The sequence below is a fragment of the Apus apus genome, chromosome 7 (assembly GCF_020740795.1).
Source record: "Apus apus isolate bApuApu2 chromosome 7, bApuApu2.pri.cur, whole genome shotgun sequence".
Taxonomy (NCBI): Eukaryota; Metazoa; Chordata; class Aves; order Apodiformes; family Apodidae; genus Apus; species Apus apus.
The window spans coordinates 19,454,520-19,478,245 of NC_067288.1; the positions used below are offsets into that span (position 1 = coordinate 19,454,520).

The following is a 23,726-nucleotide window of genomic DNA, read 5'->3' on the forward strand; positions in this document are numbered from 1 at the left end:
TACTGTTACCACTGAGTAATGTTTGAACCTCTTGGCCAATGTAGCAAACCCCCCGAAATTTAGCTGCAAGTGAAGATCTTGGAAGTGTAGAGTTTGCAGCTTTCATGAAAGTTGGAGTCCCCTTTTTAAGGAGGATTGCAGTTTTAGCCCAGCAGTTAGTTGCTATACGTGGTTTGCTTGCGATCCAGTCAGTGCATCTGTAGGTTGCAACTGGCCACACTATGCTTTACTTTCGGAGACAGCCAGAGGGAGGAACATGAAGTTTTCCAAATGTTGGAGGTGAAGTGGGATGTCTGACAAAACTGAGCTGCATTAAGGACTATAAAGAGCCAGGCCCTAGGACAGTAGTTTGGCTGGTCTGCTTATAGAGTAACATGCTTATCTCCTAGATTGAGTCTTATCAGAAGGAAAAAAAGTGATTAAAACATTTTTCATGACTGGAGATAATTGGAGAAACATCCTTCCTCCTTGCTTTTTCTTTTTTTACCCCTCTTCGGAGGCAGAAGGGACATTTCAAATTTTGATGAAAAATCGAGAAGAAAAACATTTTAATTCTGCTCCAGCACTCAAATATTTTGCAGGAAGTGTTGCATGTCTCATGCTCCCAATTTCCAAGCTCTCTCATTTGCTACTTGCCTTTGTCCCATGTAACTACACTTCTAAGCACAGCCCATTCAGAATACCTGGTTGTGTGCATAAAGTCTTGCTCTGTCTGGTGTTTCATGACTTGTCAGTGTGGTAGCCTTCTAAGGTGTATGTAGCTGATGCTGAAATTTTGCATATAAAAAGTAAATTAATTGATGTTTTTCAAATACATGCCCTTGACGGAAAATAATCTGAGATAAAAAATATATTCTATGCAGTATTTCATAGAATATGCACATTACAGTGTATTTTGTAGGGCAGCGTGTTTTCAATCACTGTTCCAAAAAGTAAACCAGAGCAGGTATTTCCAGTGTAGTATTCTACAAAAATGAAGAGACTGGTTTTTCTCTTGGATTTTAAGAAAGTAAAGGAGCATTGTTTTTCCTCATCAAATTCCTTTTCACCTGTGAGCATTAGCAGGGTTGTTAAGAACTTGATGAGCCCTTGCAGTTGCAGCCTACCTATAGGAAAAAATAAATGTCTCTTTATGCTTGATATTTTCTGCATATTGCAATAATAACTTTGCTAGGAAATAAATAATATTTTTCCAGTTTATTGGTATAAAACTATCTTCTAGCTGTGATTAAGAGATTAAATACTAGCAGAGTCTACTCTGCTAGAATAACATTTTGATAAATGGTTTCTCTAATCAAGTTAGTGTAATTGATTTTATAATGAGCTTTTCAAGAACCTGTGTAATTCAATGTATCTCAAAGATGTTAGTCACATGTTTTGGTAATCCTGCACAAGAGATGTTCTTTGGATAACAGCAAAGCTATATAGCAGCTGAATGTTTTCACATGAAATCATGTTATAATTTAGAGAAGGACTTTCAGCTAGAATAATATAGTGGAGTAGGTAGATGGGGTGAGAAGGATATAGAGTGATGGCCAGAGGATAAGTGCGGGACATGAAAGTTATTTGTGTGGTCTGTTCTTGGTTTTATTGGTAAGTTAATTGTATCTGACAACAATTATTTTATTGACTGATTAGTAAATTCAGTAAGGATAATTTATTAATGTAAAATGCAGTTTGTATTAAATAATGTCACAGTAATTGATCCTTGTTTGCATTTTTCTCGTAAATTAAGATGAAGCAGTACTAGGTGGTGTGTTGAAGTGTGGAGTATAGTTTATTGTTCCTAGGGCTTTGGTACCACCTTACAAAATTCACCTTTGGTTCTGGCCAGACAATCCTGTGCTGCGGCACATTGTCCTTTAATATTGTCCTGGTTTGAGCCAGGATGAAGCCACACCAGGTATGTCCAAGTCCCTGAGCAAAAGCAACACCCTGGACAAATATGACCCATGGGAAAAACTGATCCATATGGACCCATCTGAAAATAAAATAAAATATAATAATTTAATCTCAGACCAATTTGTAGATTCACTTTGTAGTATAGTTCCTCAAATATTTGTGTTGATGAGAGTTGTCACAAGTAATTGTGACAGATAACTGGGATGGGTGCTATGGTGATCTGTATAGATCAGCTGTGGCTAGGTAAGTCAGCTGACATTTACCTGTCTGCTTCTTCCATTTATTCCAAGTTCCGTTTTCCTTCTTTCACAGTTGTGATCTTTCTGTCTTTTAGCAGTTCTTCAGGATTTCCAGTCTCTTTCTTCAGCCAGCATCCACTCACTTTGCTAATGTAGCTGCTCTCCTTACCTATTGATTTGTGTTTATAATTCCCCGTAGCCTGCCTTCACCACAGCACCACCAGCAAGTTTGTTAATAGGCAAATGCTTCTCTGTGTCAAGTTCGAATTTCTTAATCCAAAACATCAAGGTAGAAAAACATCTTGAAGAAAAAGTCAGGTGTGTCTTAAGCAGTAAGAGGGTTTAAAAATATTTTATGTATTTCTGCACAGAAATGACTATTTTGACTGAGAATTGAGAGGCAGAAGGGTGGGAATATCAGTCGGAGGCAGATGCTTCAGTGCATGATTTCAGTGCAAACTAATTTGGCCAAAATATAAGAAATTGAAAGCAGTTTAGGGTTTGTCTGTCAAGAGAATAAATGATAGAGTGGTTACTTTTCTAGAGTTCTGCTGTACACTTCCGTCTGTAATTCATATTAAATTTTATATGAAGTAACTTTGCAACCTTATCTTGAAATGTTTGCCTGGAAAAGGGGTGATGCCTCCGCTGTACCCATCCTTCCATTAAATTTCCTCATGTAGGTAGCCCAGAAGAGTGAGAAATACCTAAAATTAGAAAAATATCAAGCATTCTCCAGAAAACAAATTTCTTGCTGATGTAGTTATGCTAAGCTCAGTATGTATGGGAAGAGATGCTGATATACTCTAGATGTGATAGACTGGTGAAGAGAATTTGTTAAATGGAATTAATCCCTAGGAAGTGATACGCTTCTTATGTGGAGATAAACTAAAGTCCTCATGATCCTATGTCTGTGCAGGTTCTCTTCTGTTCAAAGGTGCTAATTTTTTGTCTTGGGCCTATACTTACGTAAGGGGTTAGATTCTGTTTACATAAATAGCTTCTGCAGTTTTCATTTTATACAATACACTTTCCATTTAAAAAAAAGTACTGTTTTAAATGACATACTACTATTAAGTAATTAAGAATTGTTGTTTTATACCACAGAGATACACAGTTTTTTAGTTAAACTATGAATATTCTTTTATTTTGTGATACACACTTAAGCAGTGCTATGCATGCTTAAAACACACTTAATATTTATAAAGTCTAATTGTTGTTTTTGTTTCGTGGGGTTTTTTTGTCACTAAAATAATGTGGTATGGAGTGGATAGCTGATAAAAAGAAAGATGATGGTGTAATAATCTCCAGGCAATCAGAACTCAAGAGCTTATTCACGATACCTTTGGTGCAATTCTCTGTTGATAATGCAGAAATGTGAGATGTAATTTTACTGCTCCCTGCCCCTCCCATAGCATGAAGCATATACAGGGTCCTGCTAGTGATTAAAGATTGCATGCATGCTCAGTGTACGGATACAGTAATTAGTCAAAAATTCATGGCATGGTCATATTAGAAGGTAATGACAAGAGATTGGTGATAAATGTTACCCTTTTTCATTGTTAAACCACTTCAGTGTAGAAGACTGAGTTACACATACAGGCTCAGGTCAAACTCAAGTTTTGTCTACTTTGATTGAGTCTTAGGAGAAGTGCAATTTATATAGAAGCTTGAGAAAAGTACATTTTGGCCATCATTTTTGTATTTTCAATGAAATAGCAAGGTAGTTCCTAGTGGACTGATATTTCCTAAAGTGTAAATAGTGGCCAGTGGCTCATAGTGGCTTCTGAGAGAATCTGAAAGAAACAGACAACATTCATAGTTTCAGAAATATGTCAGGCTTTGCTATATTTTTGTGTAGAATGCGGTTCTTTTAATGGAGTTGTATGAAGTGTGTGGCAATAGCAGTCAAGAAACTATGTACGTATTTCGTAATTCTTGGGGTTCCTTTAAACAACTGACTTGTACTTGGTTCCCAGATACCCAGTACTGGCATGTTTAGGAAGGAGTTTCCTCATTCTGCTGTCATTAGCTTGCAGTTTCCATCTCTATGTAAATTTGTTTTCTCTGTTGCTAGAGGTTTTTACACACACAGTTCAACATTCACTAGCTTTGTTAATTAGTCTTCTAATTAAATAAAAATTCTACTGTCATTATATGGCTATGTTGTGTATCAATGGAGTATGCCTAAAGCTATGTAACACTATAAATATTTTCAAATGCTAAAATACATACCCTGAAATTCCATCCTATGCTTTCATCAAATTCTCGACTGTATTGACAATTTATATAAGCAGTCAGACTTCAGTCTTACTCTGAAGAATTTCCATGCTGATTAATGTATGACCATTCCCTATAAGGTTTCAGCATCAACACTCACTCGCTGGCTTCTTACACAGGTCATTCTCCACAAGAGACAAATTCAGAGTTCCTTTCTTTCTTCAAAGCTTTTTCTGTCTGCATTAAATTTTGCAAACCAGACTGTGTTGTTTCTTAGCTGATTCTTTCTCCTTAGACTTTGTGCAGTGTTCTCTTATATGTTGCTGTAGTTCCATGAAGAATGTCTTAGACCTAAAAGCATATTTAGTTTCTCTTGGACTCCTTATTCCAGCTCATAAATATCTTCTAGAATGAATGGTGTCCAAAACATTAAATTACTCTTCCATTGAATTTCTCTGCCATGGAAGATGTGGTTGTTCCAGGTGAAAAAAAAACAATTTTAATTGGTTATGGAACATAAAGACACAATACTATCTTTACAAGACAAATTTTCCAGTGAAATTTCTGGAAGAATTTACTTAATTGTTTACTTACTAAACTCTTGAGAATGTTGTTTTCCAGTCTTTAAGCAGTAACTGAATTGTTTCAGTGTATCCTGATTAAACTGTCCTCCCGTAGTCTCCTTTTGTGTTCCCCCTGCCCCCCAATGCTGCTAAACAAAAAATCCTGGCTAGGTAAAACTTTCTTTCCCCCACTTTGTTTTCTCCTGTTTTGATATTTACACATTTTTTCTGCTGTTTCTGAAATGCTTTCGCTCTTCTGAAAGGTAAATTAGGCACAGCAGGTTCTCTGCTCTAAGTAAAATAGGGTTGTTTTGGGGGAAAGAAAATCAGGGGAGATAAAGTGTACAGATCTGAGGAAAGACTGACATTACTGTTTCTGCTGCTTTTGATATAATTTATACAAATGGTCTTTACTTACGGACTGGTAAAGTAATTAACATTGTTGAGATTAGGCTCTCTTCTGATTGATTCACTGTTATATTTTGTTTCAGGTTTTTTTTGTATTTTATATTTTACCAATGTTACTGAGTTAGGGGATTTTTGCTGGGGTATGTTGTTTGATTTTATTTTATTTTTTCAGTAATCTGTTGAAATCTCTCCTTACTTTTGGTATCTTCCTATGACCTACGTATCCTTCCTTTCCATGAAAGGGATCTATAAGAAAGGCAACAATGTAGATTTTAAATAACTGAGAGATTACCAGAATATTAAAAATAGAAGAAACTTGATGGTTGGGGGACAGGGAGACATAGACAGAAGTCACTAATGGAGCTGTTTATGGCATCCATCTCTCACTGTTTCTGGTTCCATTCCTGGTATGGCTAAGTACCAGCTGTTCCTTTTCACTCATTCCTTTCAGTCATTTCCCTCTGGCATTTTCAAGTGCTTATCCTTGCCTTCTTATTTTTCCACTCTTTCTTTGTCTTTTATGATTACAGTTCTCCACTCTTAAGAAGTCCACTGAGTAATAATTTAAATCTGATTTGATTTAGTTATCCTTATAGTAGAATTTACTATACTTCATGTAGCATTATTGTAGAAATATCTTTCATTATTGAATTTCACTTAACCAGATGTAATTTTTCTCGTCTCCTCTTATTTGACGCAGTTTATATTTTGAATTGTCAACTTATTAGGGAATTAATTTTCTACTCTTACAATATGAAGTTACGATGAAAGTAAAGAAGATAATTTCCAAAGGCTTTGGACATATATAATGTAAACATAACAACTGTAGAAATAAAAGTAAGGCAAAACCTGTTAACTTGTGTTTTGCATAAAGAAGTTTCTGAATTGTCAATATAAAAATAGGTTTACTTTTATGGAGTCAACAGAACATGAAGAGTTCAGAACAGTAATCACTGTTCTATAGTGATTGTTGGTGTTTCCATAGTACTAGATCATCTTGAATTAAGTGTGCTTCTGGGTTTGTTTTTTCAAGTAATAGTTGTTGGGCATTGGCAGTGATTCCCAAACTCTAGAGACAACTGAAAGTGTTGTGTAGCTTTTGGATCCATAGATTATATCTGTCTTTCAGGATAAAAATTGGTTCACTTCCACTATAAACAAGGTAGTATGTATTGTTTTCCTTGGATAAAGATAACATCTAATGTGAACTCTAGAAAGCATTTCAGTCCTCTTGTGTAGATGAAGGTTATTCAGGGATTTGGAGCCAATAGAAGTTTTGAGTTCTGCTCAGTTGGCTAAAATTAAATAGCAAAAATAATTGTTTTTCACTATATCGAATTATAAAATGTATTTGACAGTGCATTTCATAATTCATTTGCTGAAGTAATAGCTTTCACTACTTGTTTTCTTGTGCCGCTTCAAATACCTTCTGAGGTTTGAACACCCTAACACAACTCTATTGTGAATTCATTTGCTTGCACATCTTTTGTGTGTTACAGTGAATCACTTAAAAATAACCAAGAAAGGTTATTTTACATTTGAAAACTAAATCATCATTTCATATTCTCACTTTATACCATAGTGTTCTTTATGTAGAACACTTGAAAACTGATAATTGCTTCCTTAAAAAGCTTTTACGCTTTATATGTCCTGTTACATTCTTAATTTTTAATGAAGTAATTTAAATGTTTTATTGATGCCTTTGTCTTTTTCTCAACAGTTTTCAAAATCTTGTTAATGTGATGCCATAAACTAGTAAAAAGGCATTTGGATTACGTCATGGATATCAGCAATTGTAATTGATATTATTCAAGTGGCACAGTGAGAGTCAGCTGTATAAAATGTCAGAAGTTTATATTTCTTCTAGTTTTGCAATGGTAAGTTTTCTACATTATGTACTAAGTAAATAATAACTTTTTAATTTTTATGTAAATTGTATTTCCCTAGAAAGTAACATACCACCAAATCAATAAAGACAGCAGTCTAAATATTTTTTTCTAATGTCTGTCAAGATAAGCAGTAATTGCTGACCAAAGTATATATTGGAATTTGGTTTAATTTACTTTATTAGTGTCCTTTTGAAATGTCAGTTACTCATCCTTAATGTATGCGAGCCTTAATTAGAATGACCTAGGTAAAATGCAATATATAAATGACCCAGGTTTTCATGTCTGGGGGGAGCAGGCAAGTCTATCCATGTGGGGAATAGGTATAAACAACCATGAGAGACAGCACATAGTTACGTGGGGTTTTTTCTCTCTTCAGGTCAACTACTGATGTTTTGTGTATTTGCAGTTTGTCGTATTGTTTCTCTTTTCTCTTAAGACAGAGTTCACTCTTTGTCCTGCACCATTGCTTTTAAATGGGCAGAAGGGAAGCTAGTACAGTAGCAGTTGTTTACCCATATTTTGAGGAATAGAGCAGCGCACCCTTCCAGGCATTTGTGTAAGGCAGTGGGAATAGCTAGCAAGCAGGAGGGCTGTGGCAGCACAGGTACAATGCAGTTTTGAGAACATTTGAAAATTCCATTTTATAATTGCCTTTTCTTTGTTACACAAAATTATGTGCTGTCTTACACTGTTGTATCTATAGCTATACCAAGCAATATCAGGATACATTACTTTCATTAAGAAATACTACTTGTATTATGAATGCCTAAACAGAAAATGTAGTAATTATTGTTAATTGTCAACAAGAATTGTGTTCCTTAGGAGGTGTACTGGTCTGGTCCTCTTCTCTGTTTTCTGCTCTAGAGCCATCTGAAACCTAAATAATAGATTTGTGAGAATTTGTGCTATTTTTGTTCCCCTCTCTTTTGCTTAGGATGAAAATCAGTTAGTGAAACTATTTTCCTTAATTTGTCATTCTCAGCCTTTCTAAATAACATGTAAAAGGTTTGATTCCATTTTTTATAATTTTAAGTCTTCACATCATATGTCAGTTGAACAGGTTTGTAACATCTGGAATTTGGGTAGAGGAAAAGGGAAGGTATGCCATTAATGTGAGTGTTCATTATCATGGATATTGTGAGAGATTTGTGGTGATATGCAGTTTGACACATTGAATTTTTAAAGATTAAATGAATAGAAGGATAAGACTGAACTGATTTATATTTAAAATGTTATTTTGATATTGGACGAGTACTCCTACATTTCACCTTGAAATCTGAAATACAGACACTCTCAGAATGGGTGTTTTAAACTTAGCTTTGAATTTACTTAAATTTGATATAGGTGATTATTCATCTCACCAACTGTATAGAAAGTTTATAAATGGAGAAAGCTTGGGAAACAGCCTTCTAGTACCTCAGAGGAGATTACTAAAAAAATAGAGCCAGACTTTTTGTTGACGTAAATTATACAAAAATAAGGAAGGCCCCCCAGGTATAAGAAAAAATATTTTCACTGTAAGGACAATTAAACACTGGAACAGGCTGCCTGGAGAAGTTGTGGAATATCTGTGCTTGGAGGTTTTCAAGACCCAGCTGGACAATGTACTATGTAACTGAACTTGACTGGAGTCCTGAAGTTCATTTGAGCAGGAGGTTGGACGTATACATTATATGTTCAACACATAAAAATAGTGTCTTTTACTATATACTAACTGAGCCTAATTGGAACTGGAACATACCGGCCTTACGTAAGCCATAAATATGAACTACATTCACACACAAGTACTAAAGCCAGAACAACCATAAATACCAAGTCAGCTTCTTTATAGATTGGGTGGAAAGGTTTCTAATGCACTCACTTTTTGGCACAGGAATAGGTGTTATTAATACATTGCGTAGGCAGATTCAGTTTTACATATTCAGTTTTAGGTACATATGTGACCATATATTATGCAGATTTTCTGTGTCTGTAGGTGTTTTTTAAAATACTTTTTTGACTGATTTGTTTACATTTTTTTGAAGGTTTCCCAATGAGTGGATCATGATGAACGTACTTTAGGGACTTGCCATAGTATGGCTGCTTCTCGATCTACTCGTGTTACAAGATCTACAGTGGGTTTAAATGGTTTGGATGAAAACTTTTGTGGTAGAACATTAAGAAACCGTAGCATTGCTCATCCAGAGGAAGTTTCACCCCATCCTCAAATACGATCAAGGTCACCAAAGAAGAGGCCAGAGTCTGTGCAAACTCAGAAGGGCAGTAATGGTGGAAGAACTACTGATTTGAAACAGCAGAGTGCTCGGGAATCATGGGTGAGCCCTAGAAAAAGAGGGCTTTCTACTTCGGAAAAAGATAATGTTGATAAACAAACTGTGGAAAATTGTGACAAAAAACAAGCAGAATCTGTTTCACCAGTTTTGAAAAGAATTAAACGCTGTCTACGTTCGGAGGCACCTAACAGTTCAGAAGACGACTTGCCTATTAAAACAGAGAAGGAGTCTTTGGAGCATAAAAATTTAGTATCGGACAATGATGCAGTCTCCACAGGGACTAAGCGAGCTTGTCGATGTCTTATATTGGATGATTGTGACAAAAGGGAAGTTAAAAAGGTGAATGTCTGTGCAGAAGGATTTAATAATTCTGCAATAGTTGATGACATTGCAGGCTATCAGACTGTCAATGGAGTTGGTGAGAGAGACTCAGATTCTCTTAACTGTGATGACTGTCAGCTTGATGGGAACACTAGGCAAAACAGTGCTGGTTCCTGTATGCCCAAGGACAAAACAGTAGCAGAAAATGGAAACTCGTTTGCCCATTCTTCATTGTTGCTTAATAGCAGCAAGGAGGACAGTGTTGTAGACCATTATGTGCCTTGCACAAACTCTCAAGAACAGGTAAAGTTAGAGGACCACAAAATAATAAATGACTGCTTGCCTGAGGAGAATACTAATCAGGCAGATGAGCCAGCTACAGGGTCCTTTTCTGAAATCCAGTCATCTTTATTAAGGGATTCAGAGGAGGAAGTAGATGTTGTAGGAGATAGTGCCTCTAAGGAACAGTGTGTTGAAAACACCAGTAACAACCCGAATACTCATCATGACAGTGCATCAATCTCAGGTGAACCTGAACCACATTCTTCAGTGCTGGACTGTGTTTCAGCTCAAATAACATCTATGTCAGAACTTCAAGAACACAGATATACATTGAGAACTTCACCACGAAGGGCTGCCCCTGCCAGAAGTAGCCCTACTAAAAATAACTCTCCTTGTAGAGAAAATGGACAGGTTGGGGAAAATAATCTTAGTCCCACTGAAAAGAATGTCCCTGTAGGTATTAATAATCTCAATGGATCTCCCAAAAAGTCTGAAGAAATTAAACAGAATGAAAAGGAGAGAAATTGTAATACAGGAGATCATGGGAGTGATGGACTAAGAAAGCCACTTTCTGAGGCTAGGCTTGTTGCTGGACATGTACCATCTGCCAAAGAGAGTGCCAACATCCACACTGCAGAGGATGACGAGGAAGAGCCTGATGTGTATTACTTTGAATCAGATCATGTGGCATTGAAACACAACAAAGAGTATGTGTAACTATGGTAACCATGAATTCTGCTTTTGTTTCTTACAAAAATATTTATAAATTAATATTTATTTAAAGTACTTTCACAAAAATATAAGTGCATTATAATTTTCATGCTCTTCAGTCTTCATGTTTCTTCCTTTTTTCTACTCCAAGCAAAATTACTCTATTTAATATGCAGTATGGTACAGCAATGTGGTTTATGCATTTCTAGCAATATCAATTCTTTATCAAGAAATTGTTTGGGTTTTGTTTTTTTAAAACACATCCGTTGTCTGTTTTCCTAAAAACTAGCTGGAAACAAACCCAAAGTCTTAATTAGAGTTCAGTTATTTATCAGCATATCCGGCAGGCACAGCACATACAGCTTACAAAAATTAACGTTCTGTTGTACATACCAGTTAAGGTTAGAAACCTATTTTCAAAGTGTCATGTGAAAGACTTAATACTGTGTTAAGGAAGATAAATTGAACAAATGCAGTGATTTGAGAACTTTCTCCAGAGTAAATTACTTCTGTGTTGATGTTTATATTCTTTAATTGTAACTATATTAGTGTTCTAATTATTACTAGAAAAGAGCACTATGTTGTTTTTATATTTATCATTTGAATGTCTGTAAGAAGAATCGTGTTGATCATATATTTGTGGTAACTGTGAAAGAGATTCTTAAAAGGGCAATTTTCTCAGTGAAGAAAGCTTACGTGGAGAAATTTGTCTTCAAGTGATAGATCAGGCCACAGTTTTTATTGCACAGTCTTTGTGACGCTGTTTTGACTGTGTGTTTTGCTGTTTAGTAGATGTTTTACATTTTGTTGTGACTCCTGAAAGGCCTAAGGCAAATGCTCTTGTTTGCTTCATACCAAAAGTTAAACCACTGCCAGTACTTTCTGTAAATGTTCACAGCACAATTACTATGAATATGGCGCAAAAGATAAAGATGATTACTTAATCCAGCAGAAGTTTGACTGGGTTTTTTAGTATTAGAGTTGCATTATTTTTATACAGAATTTTTGTTCAGTTTTGGACATGAGAAATTATTTTGTCAGAGAAAATCATGAAGTAGAGTATGGCTCAGACAAACTGTGATTTCAAAATAATTATCAAATACCTGCAGGTTCAGGCATCAGCTCAAAAGTGTATGGACACTTTTCCTGGTAGACAGAAGATTGCTGTTTCCTAAATTCTAAGTGGAAAAAATGGACTGTTGGTTTGGATGTTTTTGTATCTGTATGTAGGATGTTGTTACATCTTACTAGTTACCTTGATACAAAGATACATTAGTAATGTTGTTTTGGGTTTGAATTTTTTTTAAATTAGGAAAAGAATGATAAAGAAAATACGAGATTTTTAGATGTAGCCTCAATTTTTGCTTCTTTCAAATTAAACATGTCTGAAATGCAGTTTTAAAAAATCAAAATCTGCAATTGAATGTAAATGCTGTAAAAATAAAAGGTTTGGTTTTTTTTTCTATTCTTATAATTAAACACAGATTTAAATTGTTCTTTAAAAAATTTGGGAATGTGCCCTAGTGTTAGCTTTTGAATGTACCCAATTGCTCTGAAAATACGATTAGTTGCTGTTCAGATTGGCAGACTCCTTGTGAGAGAGCTTGTTGGGGAGCTTCTGAAATGGCAGCTAGTGCTTGGTAGCTTAGTACTAACTTGCTGCTTGAATGCAGGATTCCAAAAGAAATTGATGTTATTTTTATGCTCTCATGTTGTATTGATTTTTGGTAGCAACAAAAGTCAAAGCTAGATTTAGCTTCTAGATCAAGAAAGAAAAATTTCTACTTTTCAGAAGGGAAGCAGGCCACTAAAGGTAGTGTTAGATGTTTTTGTTGTTTCTCCCTGTTAAAAAATGTTAACATTGTTGGAAAATTATGGGCAGTGGTTTTTTGTTCTTATTTAAGTGTGTAAGAAAATAAGTCTGGTATTCTAGTGGTTCCTCATGGTAATAGGTCCTTCTAAAGAACATGAATATGTATTTTGATATTTGAGTGCAATTGGCATTTTCTGGAACTTTGTAGTTCAAGAGTTAATCAAATACTGTGCACTATATGCTTTTTCAAATTTTAAAAATACCAAAGTTTGTTGGAGGAATACTCTTTATTCTTGTGCTACAGTTCTTCAATAGTGTCTTAATTATACCCTTGTTTACTCTCATTTGGTGCTTATTTTCTAAAATAATAATAAAAAGAAGGCTTTAGCAAAAATATTTTCCCTGATTAGTCAGATACAAAGAATTCAAGGTTCCGTGCTGTCAGGTGAAGGCTGTTTGCCTCTGATATTTCTGGCTAAGCAAATTATGCTGGTCTTCTGCTTACCAGATCTTTTGTTTTTTTGTCCTCCATCAGTTTGTGATTAAACTTGTCTTTATGGATTATTTTTTTCTCTGGTTTATATTTCTGTTCTCTTTTAAAAGCAAAATCAGATACGTTGGCATCATGGCTAGGTCAAGGAGGCAGATTTCTCCAAGAAGACATTAATATCCTTCTTTGGATGTTCCACAGCAGAAAAAAAGCTCTATTCCTCTGTGTTGTTGTAGTAATTTGATACATCTGTAAATGTACATTATTTCTTGTTATATTACATTGCTTGATGACATACACATTCATACAGCTGATTTTCACTCTCCAAGAAGTTATTGTAACATTGACACAATAAGAATATACCAAAACCTTTGACAGCTGGTGATAAAACTTGCTATAAGAAAAACAACTACATGTATATTGTGGTATTTTTGTATAAATATTGTTGGGTTTGGAATGTTGCAATGTTTAAACAACATTCATGTACTAATAGTTCTGAGAAAACTGGATGATAGATTAGGAAAAATACTCATCACAGAAAGCAATATTCAGAGAGAAGGCTGAAATCATGGGTGTTGTACAACTTCTTATTAAAACAGGTACCTCCTAAAAATATATGAGTTCTCTAAACAGAATTTTTATCACAATATAGACATTTGTGTAGATAACACACTGTTCTAGGGGGTTGTATAATTTTGAAGTATTGTTAATGTTACTTTTCCGCTACTACACACAGTTTGAATCTTTGTGTATTTTGATTCCTCTCAGAAAAATACTGTTTGATTAATATTTGAGAATTTTGCTTATATGTTCTAGCTCAGAAACCTTTGCATTTTCTTTTGAGATATTTTTATAAAAATCAAACTTGTTAATTTAAATGGTTTTGCACTGCTTGATTGTATATGTTGTGCTTAGTGTTTCTCATATGTCCTCAGGAGTTTTACTGTATCGTTTTATACTTTTAATTATTTCTTACAGTGAGGTAGCATACTTTCATTTTGTGTCTTATGCAGTATTTTATCCTCAGTACATTTTCCCCTCTGCCCAGCATTACATTTAGTGCCTCTTTTTATTTTTTATTCTTCATCTCTACTTACTGTCTCTGGAGATTTGCAGTTTCACAGGTATTAGGTGGCACGAGGGAAAAATGTTACATATGAAAATATAATTGAGGAATTGAGTTTTCATGTGCATGTGCAGTAAATGATCATTTAAATTGTGATTAGCTTTATAGGGACCGCTTAGGCCTGTAGGCCCACTGAAATACATGAATTATGCATGAGCACTTGCCTACAGACATTTGGATGCAGGAGTTAGGACCTTGCCTTTATTCAGTAAATAGATATTTTCATGTTTCTTTAGTTACATTTATTACTTCATAATACTTAAAATCATAATAGCTGTATTGACATTTAAACTGGAGACAGATTAAAATGGAATATTTTAATATATCTCTTAAAGCCTATACTTGTGGATTCTTATGTACTGTGGGTTGTATTTTGCTGAGGACTTGGAAAGACTGAGGACCATTCAGGATTGTACAATCAGATTTAATATTTAATTGAAAATTCATAGTAGTACTGTATATGTCTTTGAATTCACTATTAATCCTGTATGAATGTGAGAGAGAAAAGAAGCATCTGTAGCATTTCCTGTTCTACGGGTTTTATATTTTATTCAATCACAAATCTTTCTGCCTAATGAATCAGGTTAAAACAGTTCTCTAAAAAAGTTCATCTTACTGCACTTGACTTTTTAGAATAAGGTCTGGTGCACTTTGCCATACCAGTTATTTGAGAACTACCTTAAACAGAATCTTCTTAAAGTGTAACTGAGATAATCCTGTATCAGTCTTTTTCACTAAGGTGAACTTTGAATTTTATCTGCACTATGTTTTTTCCTTAACTGAATGATAATTATTATTAAAAATTAAACTAATTTTCATTAATATATTTTAAGCTAAAATCTCTGTGTTTATTGTTATATATAATTAGGCAAGAATAAAAATACTACACCGGTTTTGCAGGTTGTCCCCATATATTCATATACATGACTCAGAACTAAGGTCAGATTTATCACACTATGGATTTATATTAATATACACATAAATCAGATAACCTAACATTCCTTTGTAGTGATGTTATGTAGCTATGAGTAGCTAATACTATAGAATAAATTATCCTCCTATATTATCTTTAAAGACATTTTTGTATGAGACATACAATTTTAGTCGGAGGAGACTTTAGTTAAGGAATAAAGGGAGTTGGTATAAATCAAGTAAATCAAGTTACTTTTTGTAGTAGTAGTTCTAATCCATACTGGGGTCAAGAACCTCCTAGTACTTTATAGAATTGATTAAGTATGCATTTTTAGTATTGAAGAATAATAGAAGTTAATATTTTTTAAAGTCCATAAATGCCATACATATTAGATCACAGTGTGTTTTAACTCTCATCCTTTGTTCCACACAAGGGTTGTGTGGCATACAATAATTTTTCTTAAACTACCTATTAATGTAAAACTTAAACATATGGAAAGTTGGTACTTCTTTTAGAAAGTAGTTTCTACTGTCTGGTAGATTGATCTGTGTTAGGAAGCAACAAAAATTTAAATGGACTTTTAAGTAGAAATCTTATTTCATGTAGAAGTTAAATGTTGCTATTAGTTCATCTGCAAAATAGAAATAGAATGGAAATCAATTAGAAACTTCTAGTGAGAGATTTTGATCAACTGCAGTTTGTTATTGCAGATACTTGTGCTATTAAAACATGTTTTGATAGCATAATGGGCATATAACCATATTTATTAATGAAATCCTCATTATACCAGCTTAAAATAGTATTTTGAAAATTGTTTACTGCTAGCTTAATTATTTTATCATGTTCTGTAAGAAAAATTCTATTTATAAATACCTATTAGTGGAAAAGTTTTTCGTGATGCAAAATTATTGCAGGACTAAAAATTAACAGTCTTTTTATGATCATAGAATCATGTTTTAGAATTGCATAAATGATTCAATAAACACTAAATACTAGAGTTCTTAATTGGCAAGAGATTATGCCTTAGGCATGTACTGCATCTGTTTTTCTCTCACTAGTAATAGCTGTACTGTAGGAGCCATTAAATGTCAAGTACATTTGTCAAACTCACTCTCTTTCTCTGAACATAGTTGTCTTGCTGTCAACCACAGCACAACTCCAGAGAACAGCACTGCAGACACAGCACATTCCTCATTTAAATCATGCATCCTTTGGAAAGCAGAGTTTGATTTCTTTTGGTTTTGTGCCCTTTGCTCCTCAAGTTCTCTTCTCTCCAGGTTGATACCTGGTTTTCTTTCTTAGCCTACACTCTTGCCTCTGTTGAAGCATCCTGTCCTGGAAGAGGGAGTGTGAGCTCTCAGTGCAGAGCTGCTTCCCTGGCTGGCCTGGTAGTGGGTGTGTGAAATGTGAAATGTAACAGTTGAAATTGGCTTGCCTTTCACTTGTGGAGACAGTAGTCTTCCCAAACTGGCAGTTTCTAGAGAACATACAGGAACTCAACTTGTCTTTCCAACTTTGACCAATATGCACCCAAAACCATGAGGGAAAAATGCACAGATTAAAAAAACATAAATAAATAAATAAATTGCTGTTTTCATACAGAAAAAGTTAGAAACTTTGCCCCCCCTGTTCATTTGGAAGTTCTTACCATTCCTAAGAATCCTCATTAGTAAGTTCATCTAAGCTGGAAAGTTTAAGTAGTAGTAAATAAAAATTGTGAGGTGTAGGAAATATCACCAGAAAAAAAGTATCAAATACTTTAGGAGATTCATGGTCCTGAGTATTGGTCCATGATCCGAGAAAGGATGTGGTAGGATCATACTCGCCCAACACAGCTCTGTGGAGAGTAAGCTCTGGCTGTGTTTTGGCAATGCACACAGGGGACACCTGACAAAAGCAGAAGTGCTGAAGTGTGGTTATTCCAGTTGTACCAATTCAACGTGTGGTGGGACAAGGAATACATTATAGTAACATAATTGCATATTTGGTAGGGATGTACTAGTGTTTCACTAAAATATTAGTAAGCATAATGATGCTATCAAGGAGACAAGAACACAGTGACTGGCATATGCTCTGAGCATGCAAGTATCTTCAATTTTAACTAACCTACCTTGAAATGATAACTCCATTACCAGTCTTGAGGTATTTTGTCTGGCCTTACATGAAGTTTTGACATCTCTATCGTGAACTACAAAACAGATTGGCAGTGTCTTTTAGAAAGGACTTGTACAAACAGTACAAATTGTACTTGTTTTAGTCCCAGCAATGTGTGTCACTCAAGATAGGTGTTTCTTTGGTGCTAGAAAGTACTTGGATGCTATTTTGAGAGGAGGGAAGATCCTACTTTTGATTTCCTTTAGATTTTGTTCTTAGTAGGAATAGCCAGCTGATTTTTAATTTTTCATTGTTGCTCATCTTTATTCTATTTTGCATAGTTCTAGGTGAAGATGTGCAGTTTGGTGTAACAACCTTTGGAAGTTTTATGCTTCCTAAGCCAAAGACCAACTTTGTCCATGTTTTACAGTCATAGAATGGATTGGGTTAGAAGGGACCTTAAAGATCATCTAATTCCAACCCCCCTGCCAGGGGCAGGGGCACTCAGTAAAGGAATTGGGACCGTTCACATTAGAGATGATGAGAAGGGAGGAGAGAGGGTTGGGGGTGTGCTGTCAGTCTTTCTTTCTGTGCCCTTTGTGAGGAAAACAATTTTACTGTCATTTTCTCATGTCACTGCAAGCCTTGAAAACAGAGGAATGACAGGGACCTATTATTTTTCCCTACTAAATGTAACTGTCCTTCAGGCACATACTTCATAAAATGCTGTTAAAAGAAGATAAAAAGGCTATATTAAAATATGTTAACTGGGGGAGGACTGATGGATGATGTTTTAACCTTTTATGTTGACAAGACTGAAACAAGTTACATGTTTGTTCAGAGGCACAGCGATCTAATTGCTGCTAAAAATTTTGAAAACTTGCTGAAAATTGGTATGTTTGATAAAGGTGCTTTTTACAGCTAATATTAAATTCTGCTGAATATGACGGACAGCTCTTGACAGTAATGAAGCCGATAGAAATACATGAGTGGATGATCTGTTTCTGGGCCAGAATTTAGGATTTATGAAAGGGCCATTACAAGTTGATAACCAATAAAATACTGTTCAAATTCTTAAAGTACAAAGTCTGGAGTTGTGAAAGCTAGAAGGAAGGTGAAATTAGAATGGAAAAATAGCTCTTTTGTATTATGGTAAATGACTGCAGTAGGATTTTCAGTTTTGTTTTAGGGTTTGTTGGTTTTACTTTTTAAAAAAGTCTATTTTATTTAAAAGAAAAAAAGTGCTTTTTGGCTTAGTTCTGTTTTGTTTTAGATAGGTATGTTTTATAGCCTGAGGCTGGCATTGAGAAATAACTTTGAGAAGCCACTTAATGTATGTTTTACTTGTTTCATGTATAAAATGGAGATGCAGTGTAATTATTTACTTATCACATGACTATTTTGAAAGGTCTGAAGTATGAATATTAAATACGGATAAGGTACAGTAAATTATAGTATGTTTACAGAGGTTAAGCTAGAGTGGAAAACAATTTCATAAGGAGTTGCAGAATTGGTTATAAGTAGATTACCTTGGTCATAGTATCTAAGCATTAGGTAAGTAAGAACCTACTATATGCTGCTTTCTTCAGGCAAAAGTGCTTTTCTAAGTCCTGACAGGAGTTGATACATGCCCTTATTGATTATGCCCTTAAGCACTTTTCTGTTTCTGAAGGGAGATCAAAGACAGGCCACTCTTCATCAGTTGCTTCTGCTTCCACGGTGCTGTCATGTGCATCCCAGCACTTCCTTAATGCAGTAACAGATTTTTTAAAATTTCAGATGCACATCAGAATAATTTGCAAGAAACTACAGTGTCAAAATTACTGCATTATGACACTGGCAAAGATTTCAGGCCAAGCTTAAAAGCTAGGATCATTATCTGATATGTCTGAACAAAAAACCTGAATCAACAAAAAACCCAAACAAAACATTCACTTCTTTAAATGAGAAGGCTCTGTTTGATCTGACTGAAAGATTTCTCCAGGAAGCCAATCTCTTACTACAGCTGCCTTGGATTAACTTAAACATTCTTATTACAATTAGTGTTTCCCTTTTCCTACAGTAATTTGCAATCTCATGTTTAATATCCGATGCTTTCTTAATTTAGCATCTAATAAGGGATTTTTTTCAAAGAGTCAGAGTGATAAATGACTAGGTACAGTAGAGCAGGTTTTAATCTGTGCTTTGCTAGAGTGCCAGTAGATGGCATTAAAACAAAGACTTGATGAAATTTTCCTGATTACTGATAGGTACTGATTTTATGACACAGCTCTTGAAAATAAAATGAACAAGTTTGCTTCAATGTAGATTTTTCCCTACGTGTATTTTAGCCTTGTTTTGTTATAAGAAGCGTATAATCCTTAATTCAAAACAAATCCTACCTATGCGAAAAATAGTATTTCTAATATAGAATTTAAATTATGGCATACATGTTTTTACACTATAATCCTCAAAATTGATGTTACCATACCTTTTATCATATTGTGATCTATATTCACACGACTGTAGGTGTTAGTTTTGGTAGTGCAAAGTGATGACTACCAGCTGCACAGTGGCTTTGGCTGAATGCAGCAAGTGTTAAGTTACTGTTTGAGACTAAAAAGCCAGAACAGACAAGAGACTTTGAGAAAGTGTTCTACATGTGTGTTGTTACTTGGCTTACTGCTTTTTCAGAGAAATACTTGACAGTCATCTAGAGCCAGAGAACTAGGATCCTGTACAAACCTGTGAAAACAGTGGTTTAAAACTTAGAAGAACATAGGCAGACACATTATAATGTAGTGGGTTAAAGAGTCATGTTGGAATTTAAAATGATGTGCAGTGGTTCAGAGAGAATGCAGTACTGCAGCAAATCTGAAGTACTTGGGTATGGAATATGCAAACTATTTCAGGATTAATGTTTTCAATTTTTTCTTGGCAAGACCCCAAAATGCACAATTTCATGCATTTCAGTACTTCCAATATTCACTTGATAAAATGGCACTTCAGAATCCATTCATAAAAACTGAATGTGGAAGTTAAAGTAAATAGTTCCATGGTAATATATTTCCTCAATGGAGGTACAAAAAATGCCAGGAATATTTTTTTTTTGTCTGTTTGCATAGAAAACCCTTTTTCTCTCTTGAATTATGTAATAATAGTGCTATATAGCCACAAATCAACATCACATAACATATTTTTGAATGATCCTGGCATTCTAATATTTTACATATTCCCATGAAGGCCAGAGGTGTTGTTTCTGAACCATTTATCTCCATCATTAAATTAGCACTTCATGTAATCGCTATGATTTGGTTACTTTTTTTCTTTTATGTACGTAATTGTTTTAAATTAAATTATTATATTCTTTGAATTTCATTTGGAAGAGCAACTACTTAGATACAATTTGAATAATTGAGGTAAAAATGGATTAAGAAAAGAAAGTCAGGTATTTATTTAACGTCTTCTTAGGTGTAAATTTTTGTGTATGCTGCTGAGCACCTGCAACTGAGAATGGAGTTATCTCCAGAGGCTTGTATAGAGGTTTGGCACCTCCTGATAGAAAAGGCTTTCTGTTGTGCAGGTTAAATCATCTCCCTGGATATCATTAAGCTCTTCTGTGTTGTTACAGCTGCATCCACATCAAATGTTAGCAGCCTGCCTGTGTTCTGTTTCTGCTGAGCATGCAAGTCAGGCTTCTGCACAAGGTGCTTGCTGTCTGGAGAGTCATCTGTCTGCCTGAGCATGGACAAGAGCTGCCCAGCACAAAGCTAGGCAATCATCAGATGCTATTTGTAAAAAATAAGTAAAGATCTCCATTCTACACATGATGATTCTTGTAAGCCTGTAGCAGCCTGACCTGCAGTATTATCTCAGGCCAATTTTGATGTTCCTTCAGTACATTTGTAGGTTATTTCTGAAGTTTGTTTTCATCTGTTCAAGAGTAGCTCCATTAATTACTTTGCTTTGTTCAAAGTTATTTTGTTCAGAAGAAACTGTAGCACTTTTCCAGTCATTAAAGTACTCCACTACTGTGCCAGTATTAATGGCCTATTTAACAATCATAATAGGTCTTAATTGTATATAAACTTGAGTATATTCAGACAAATTTAAAGAAAAGTAGGTTCATAAGAGAATTGTATCTTACTGTTTTCTAAACAAGCTCAGTATTTTAGTTTCAAACTTCAGAAAGTAAGACTATATTTTATGTTGTCAAACGCTACATTTGAGTGGAAAGAAAATTACCCTTTTTCATGGGGAGGAAGCCATTTAATATTTAGGTAGAAACTTAAATATTTGATGGTGCAAAGCCTGTATTTTGCCTTGAAGCTGTTTACTTTCTTACACTTAAAGCGTTACCCACTTAGCAGCCAATTGAAAAACTTGCATTAGCTTAGTAACCTGGATCTTTTCATTCATATGTGTGGAATTAATTGTGTTAGGCTTGTCTTTTTTTTAGCAATAAGAGAATAGAAAGAAAATGTACCGAAATAGTGTAGTGGTCAGTAGATTTTAGATGATTTTCATATATGTTGGGATGTATTTTTTTCTGAACTAAAACACAGCTGTAGTCACCAGATGTCAGAAAACATTTTCATGAAAAAACAATACAGAATAATTTGCAACAACAGTGACCATGAGAAACTACATGATTCAGAAACTGAAGCAGACAACTGAACTATAAGGAAAGCTAATTAAAAGTATTAAATGTTGTTACCTTTTTTTTTTTTTAAGGCTGTGTTACAGTATTGTATGATTTTCTGACTCTGAGTTAGCTTTATAGAAAACAGTTTGGGAAGCATAAATTTGGTACAGGTGTGATAGTCACAACAGTGACCCTCAAATATGTCTGTGAAATAGAAGATCAAATTGGTGTGTGCATCTGGAACGACAGGTTTGGGAGAATGCTGACATTTTCATTCAACTATCTTTTGTATGTATTGTTTTTGCAAATTACTTACTCCTTCATTTATCATTACATTTTGCAAGTGATTCTTGTATTCTGCTTGAAGGTGAAGCTCCTATGAAATGCTTGCAGTTTCTGAGTCATTCCTGTCCACCCTGTGGCTGGTTGAACAAAATGTTATCATTCTGTGGTAGAGTCAGGTGTATTGGGGTAGAAGGAAGCTGAGTTTGACGTGGAAGATAAAATAGGCAATTTTGTTTGTTTTTATAAATTTGTAAGCAAAACTTGTTGGTCATCGCTACTGAGACTCTGAATAGCTTCTCCCTGATACCACATTGTTTTAGTTAGTATAGAATCCACATTTAAAAGAAATCACCAGAGGTTTTAAATATTTTAAGTATTTTTAACAGGGTTATGTAGGTTTACTATGTAAAATAAATTTGATAAAACTTCATATAATGCAGTAAAAATGAAATATGTTAGATACTAGCAGATAACTGTGACTAGTATTCAGATGGGGGGGTGGTCACTTTTAAAGAAAAATTTAGTGAGATGTTTTTCTTTGTCTCTGTAGTTATCAGAGACTGTTACAGACGATTGCTGTACTCGAGGCTCAACGTACTCAAGCAGTTCAAGACCTTGAAAGTTTAGGCAGACACCAGAGAGAAGCACTGAAAGATCCTATTGGATTTGTGGAAAGACTACAGAAGAAGGTATTTCAATGAGCTTTTCTTAAGTGTTACTCAGATTTATTTATTTTTAATAACTAGTATTTCATCATCTGTAGAAATCAGAGAATTCTGTATATACTTGCATGAACATGATGAGTTGTAAATACTTTTATCTGCTGAGCAAAAAAGGCCATTTGCTTATTAAATCTGTAAGACATAGGTCTTCAATTATTTTTGTGCTTTTTTCCCCTTATTTTGGTACGTAGAAGTTTAATCTTTAAATTTCTAATTGTAATGTAGATATTTTAAGATGACCTGAAATCTATGGGTGACTGGAATTACTTCATAGTAAGGCATCAGATGAAGAATTCATAACTTTTCTCACTAGAAAAATTAAATGTTGTGCTATGAGTGTATTTGGTAGGGTCCTTTTTAAAAAGTAGGAAATGTAGTTCATAGCCTAAAACCAAAGTGAAAGCTAGAAAACATACCTGAGTTCCGGATACTGTAATAGAATGGTGTCTAATGGAGGAGAATTGATTTTGATAAGGAAACATTTTATTTTCAAGCTTTAAAAAAAATGTGTAGTAACAGGGATATTGAAAAGATGTTTCATACTTGCGTACTGTCTTGCTGCGATGTTTACCAGTGACAGACACGCTTAGCCTTCTAGTCTGGTAGCAACGTATACTGTATCTTTGTGAAGAATGAAGTAGGTGTGTTGTGGGGCTCTTTTCCTAGGTTTGTAGAGACCCAGGTTTAAAGAGAGGTCTGATGGAAACCCATTGGTTTCAGTCGTTGTCTTTCCAATTAAATTTTGAGATGAGCTACTAACATGCAGAATAGGTTGTATTTGATAATTTTTGTATTTCACTAATGCTAGTTGAAAGTGTCTGGTGTATTTGTCTCCAAAACAAAGATACCCT

The 23,726-nt window shown here is 34.7% G+C and overlaps 1 protein-coding gene across 4 annotated transcripts in view; it reads left to right on the top strand.

Moving 5' to 3' along the window:
• ZZZ3 (zinc finger ZZ-type containing 3) overlaps window positions 1–23,726 on the top strand; it is a 51,057-nt gene that overhangs the window by 16,618 nt on the left and 10,713 nt on the right. For all 4 annotated transcript variants that reach the window (XM_051625212.1, XM_051625213.1, XM_051625215.1 and 1 more), the window contains exons 2-4: window positions 7,053–7,209; window positions 9,246–10,804; window positions 22,704–22,842. In XM_051625212.1, coding sequence (XP_051481172.1) covers window positions 9,297–10,804; window positions 22,704–22,842 — 1,647 coding nt within the window. In that variant the 5' untranslated portion in view covers window positions 7,053–7,209; window positions 9,246–9,296. The remainder of the gene's footprint in view (window positions 1–7,052; window positions 7,210–9,245; window positions 10,805–22,703; window positions 22,843–23,726) is intronic.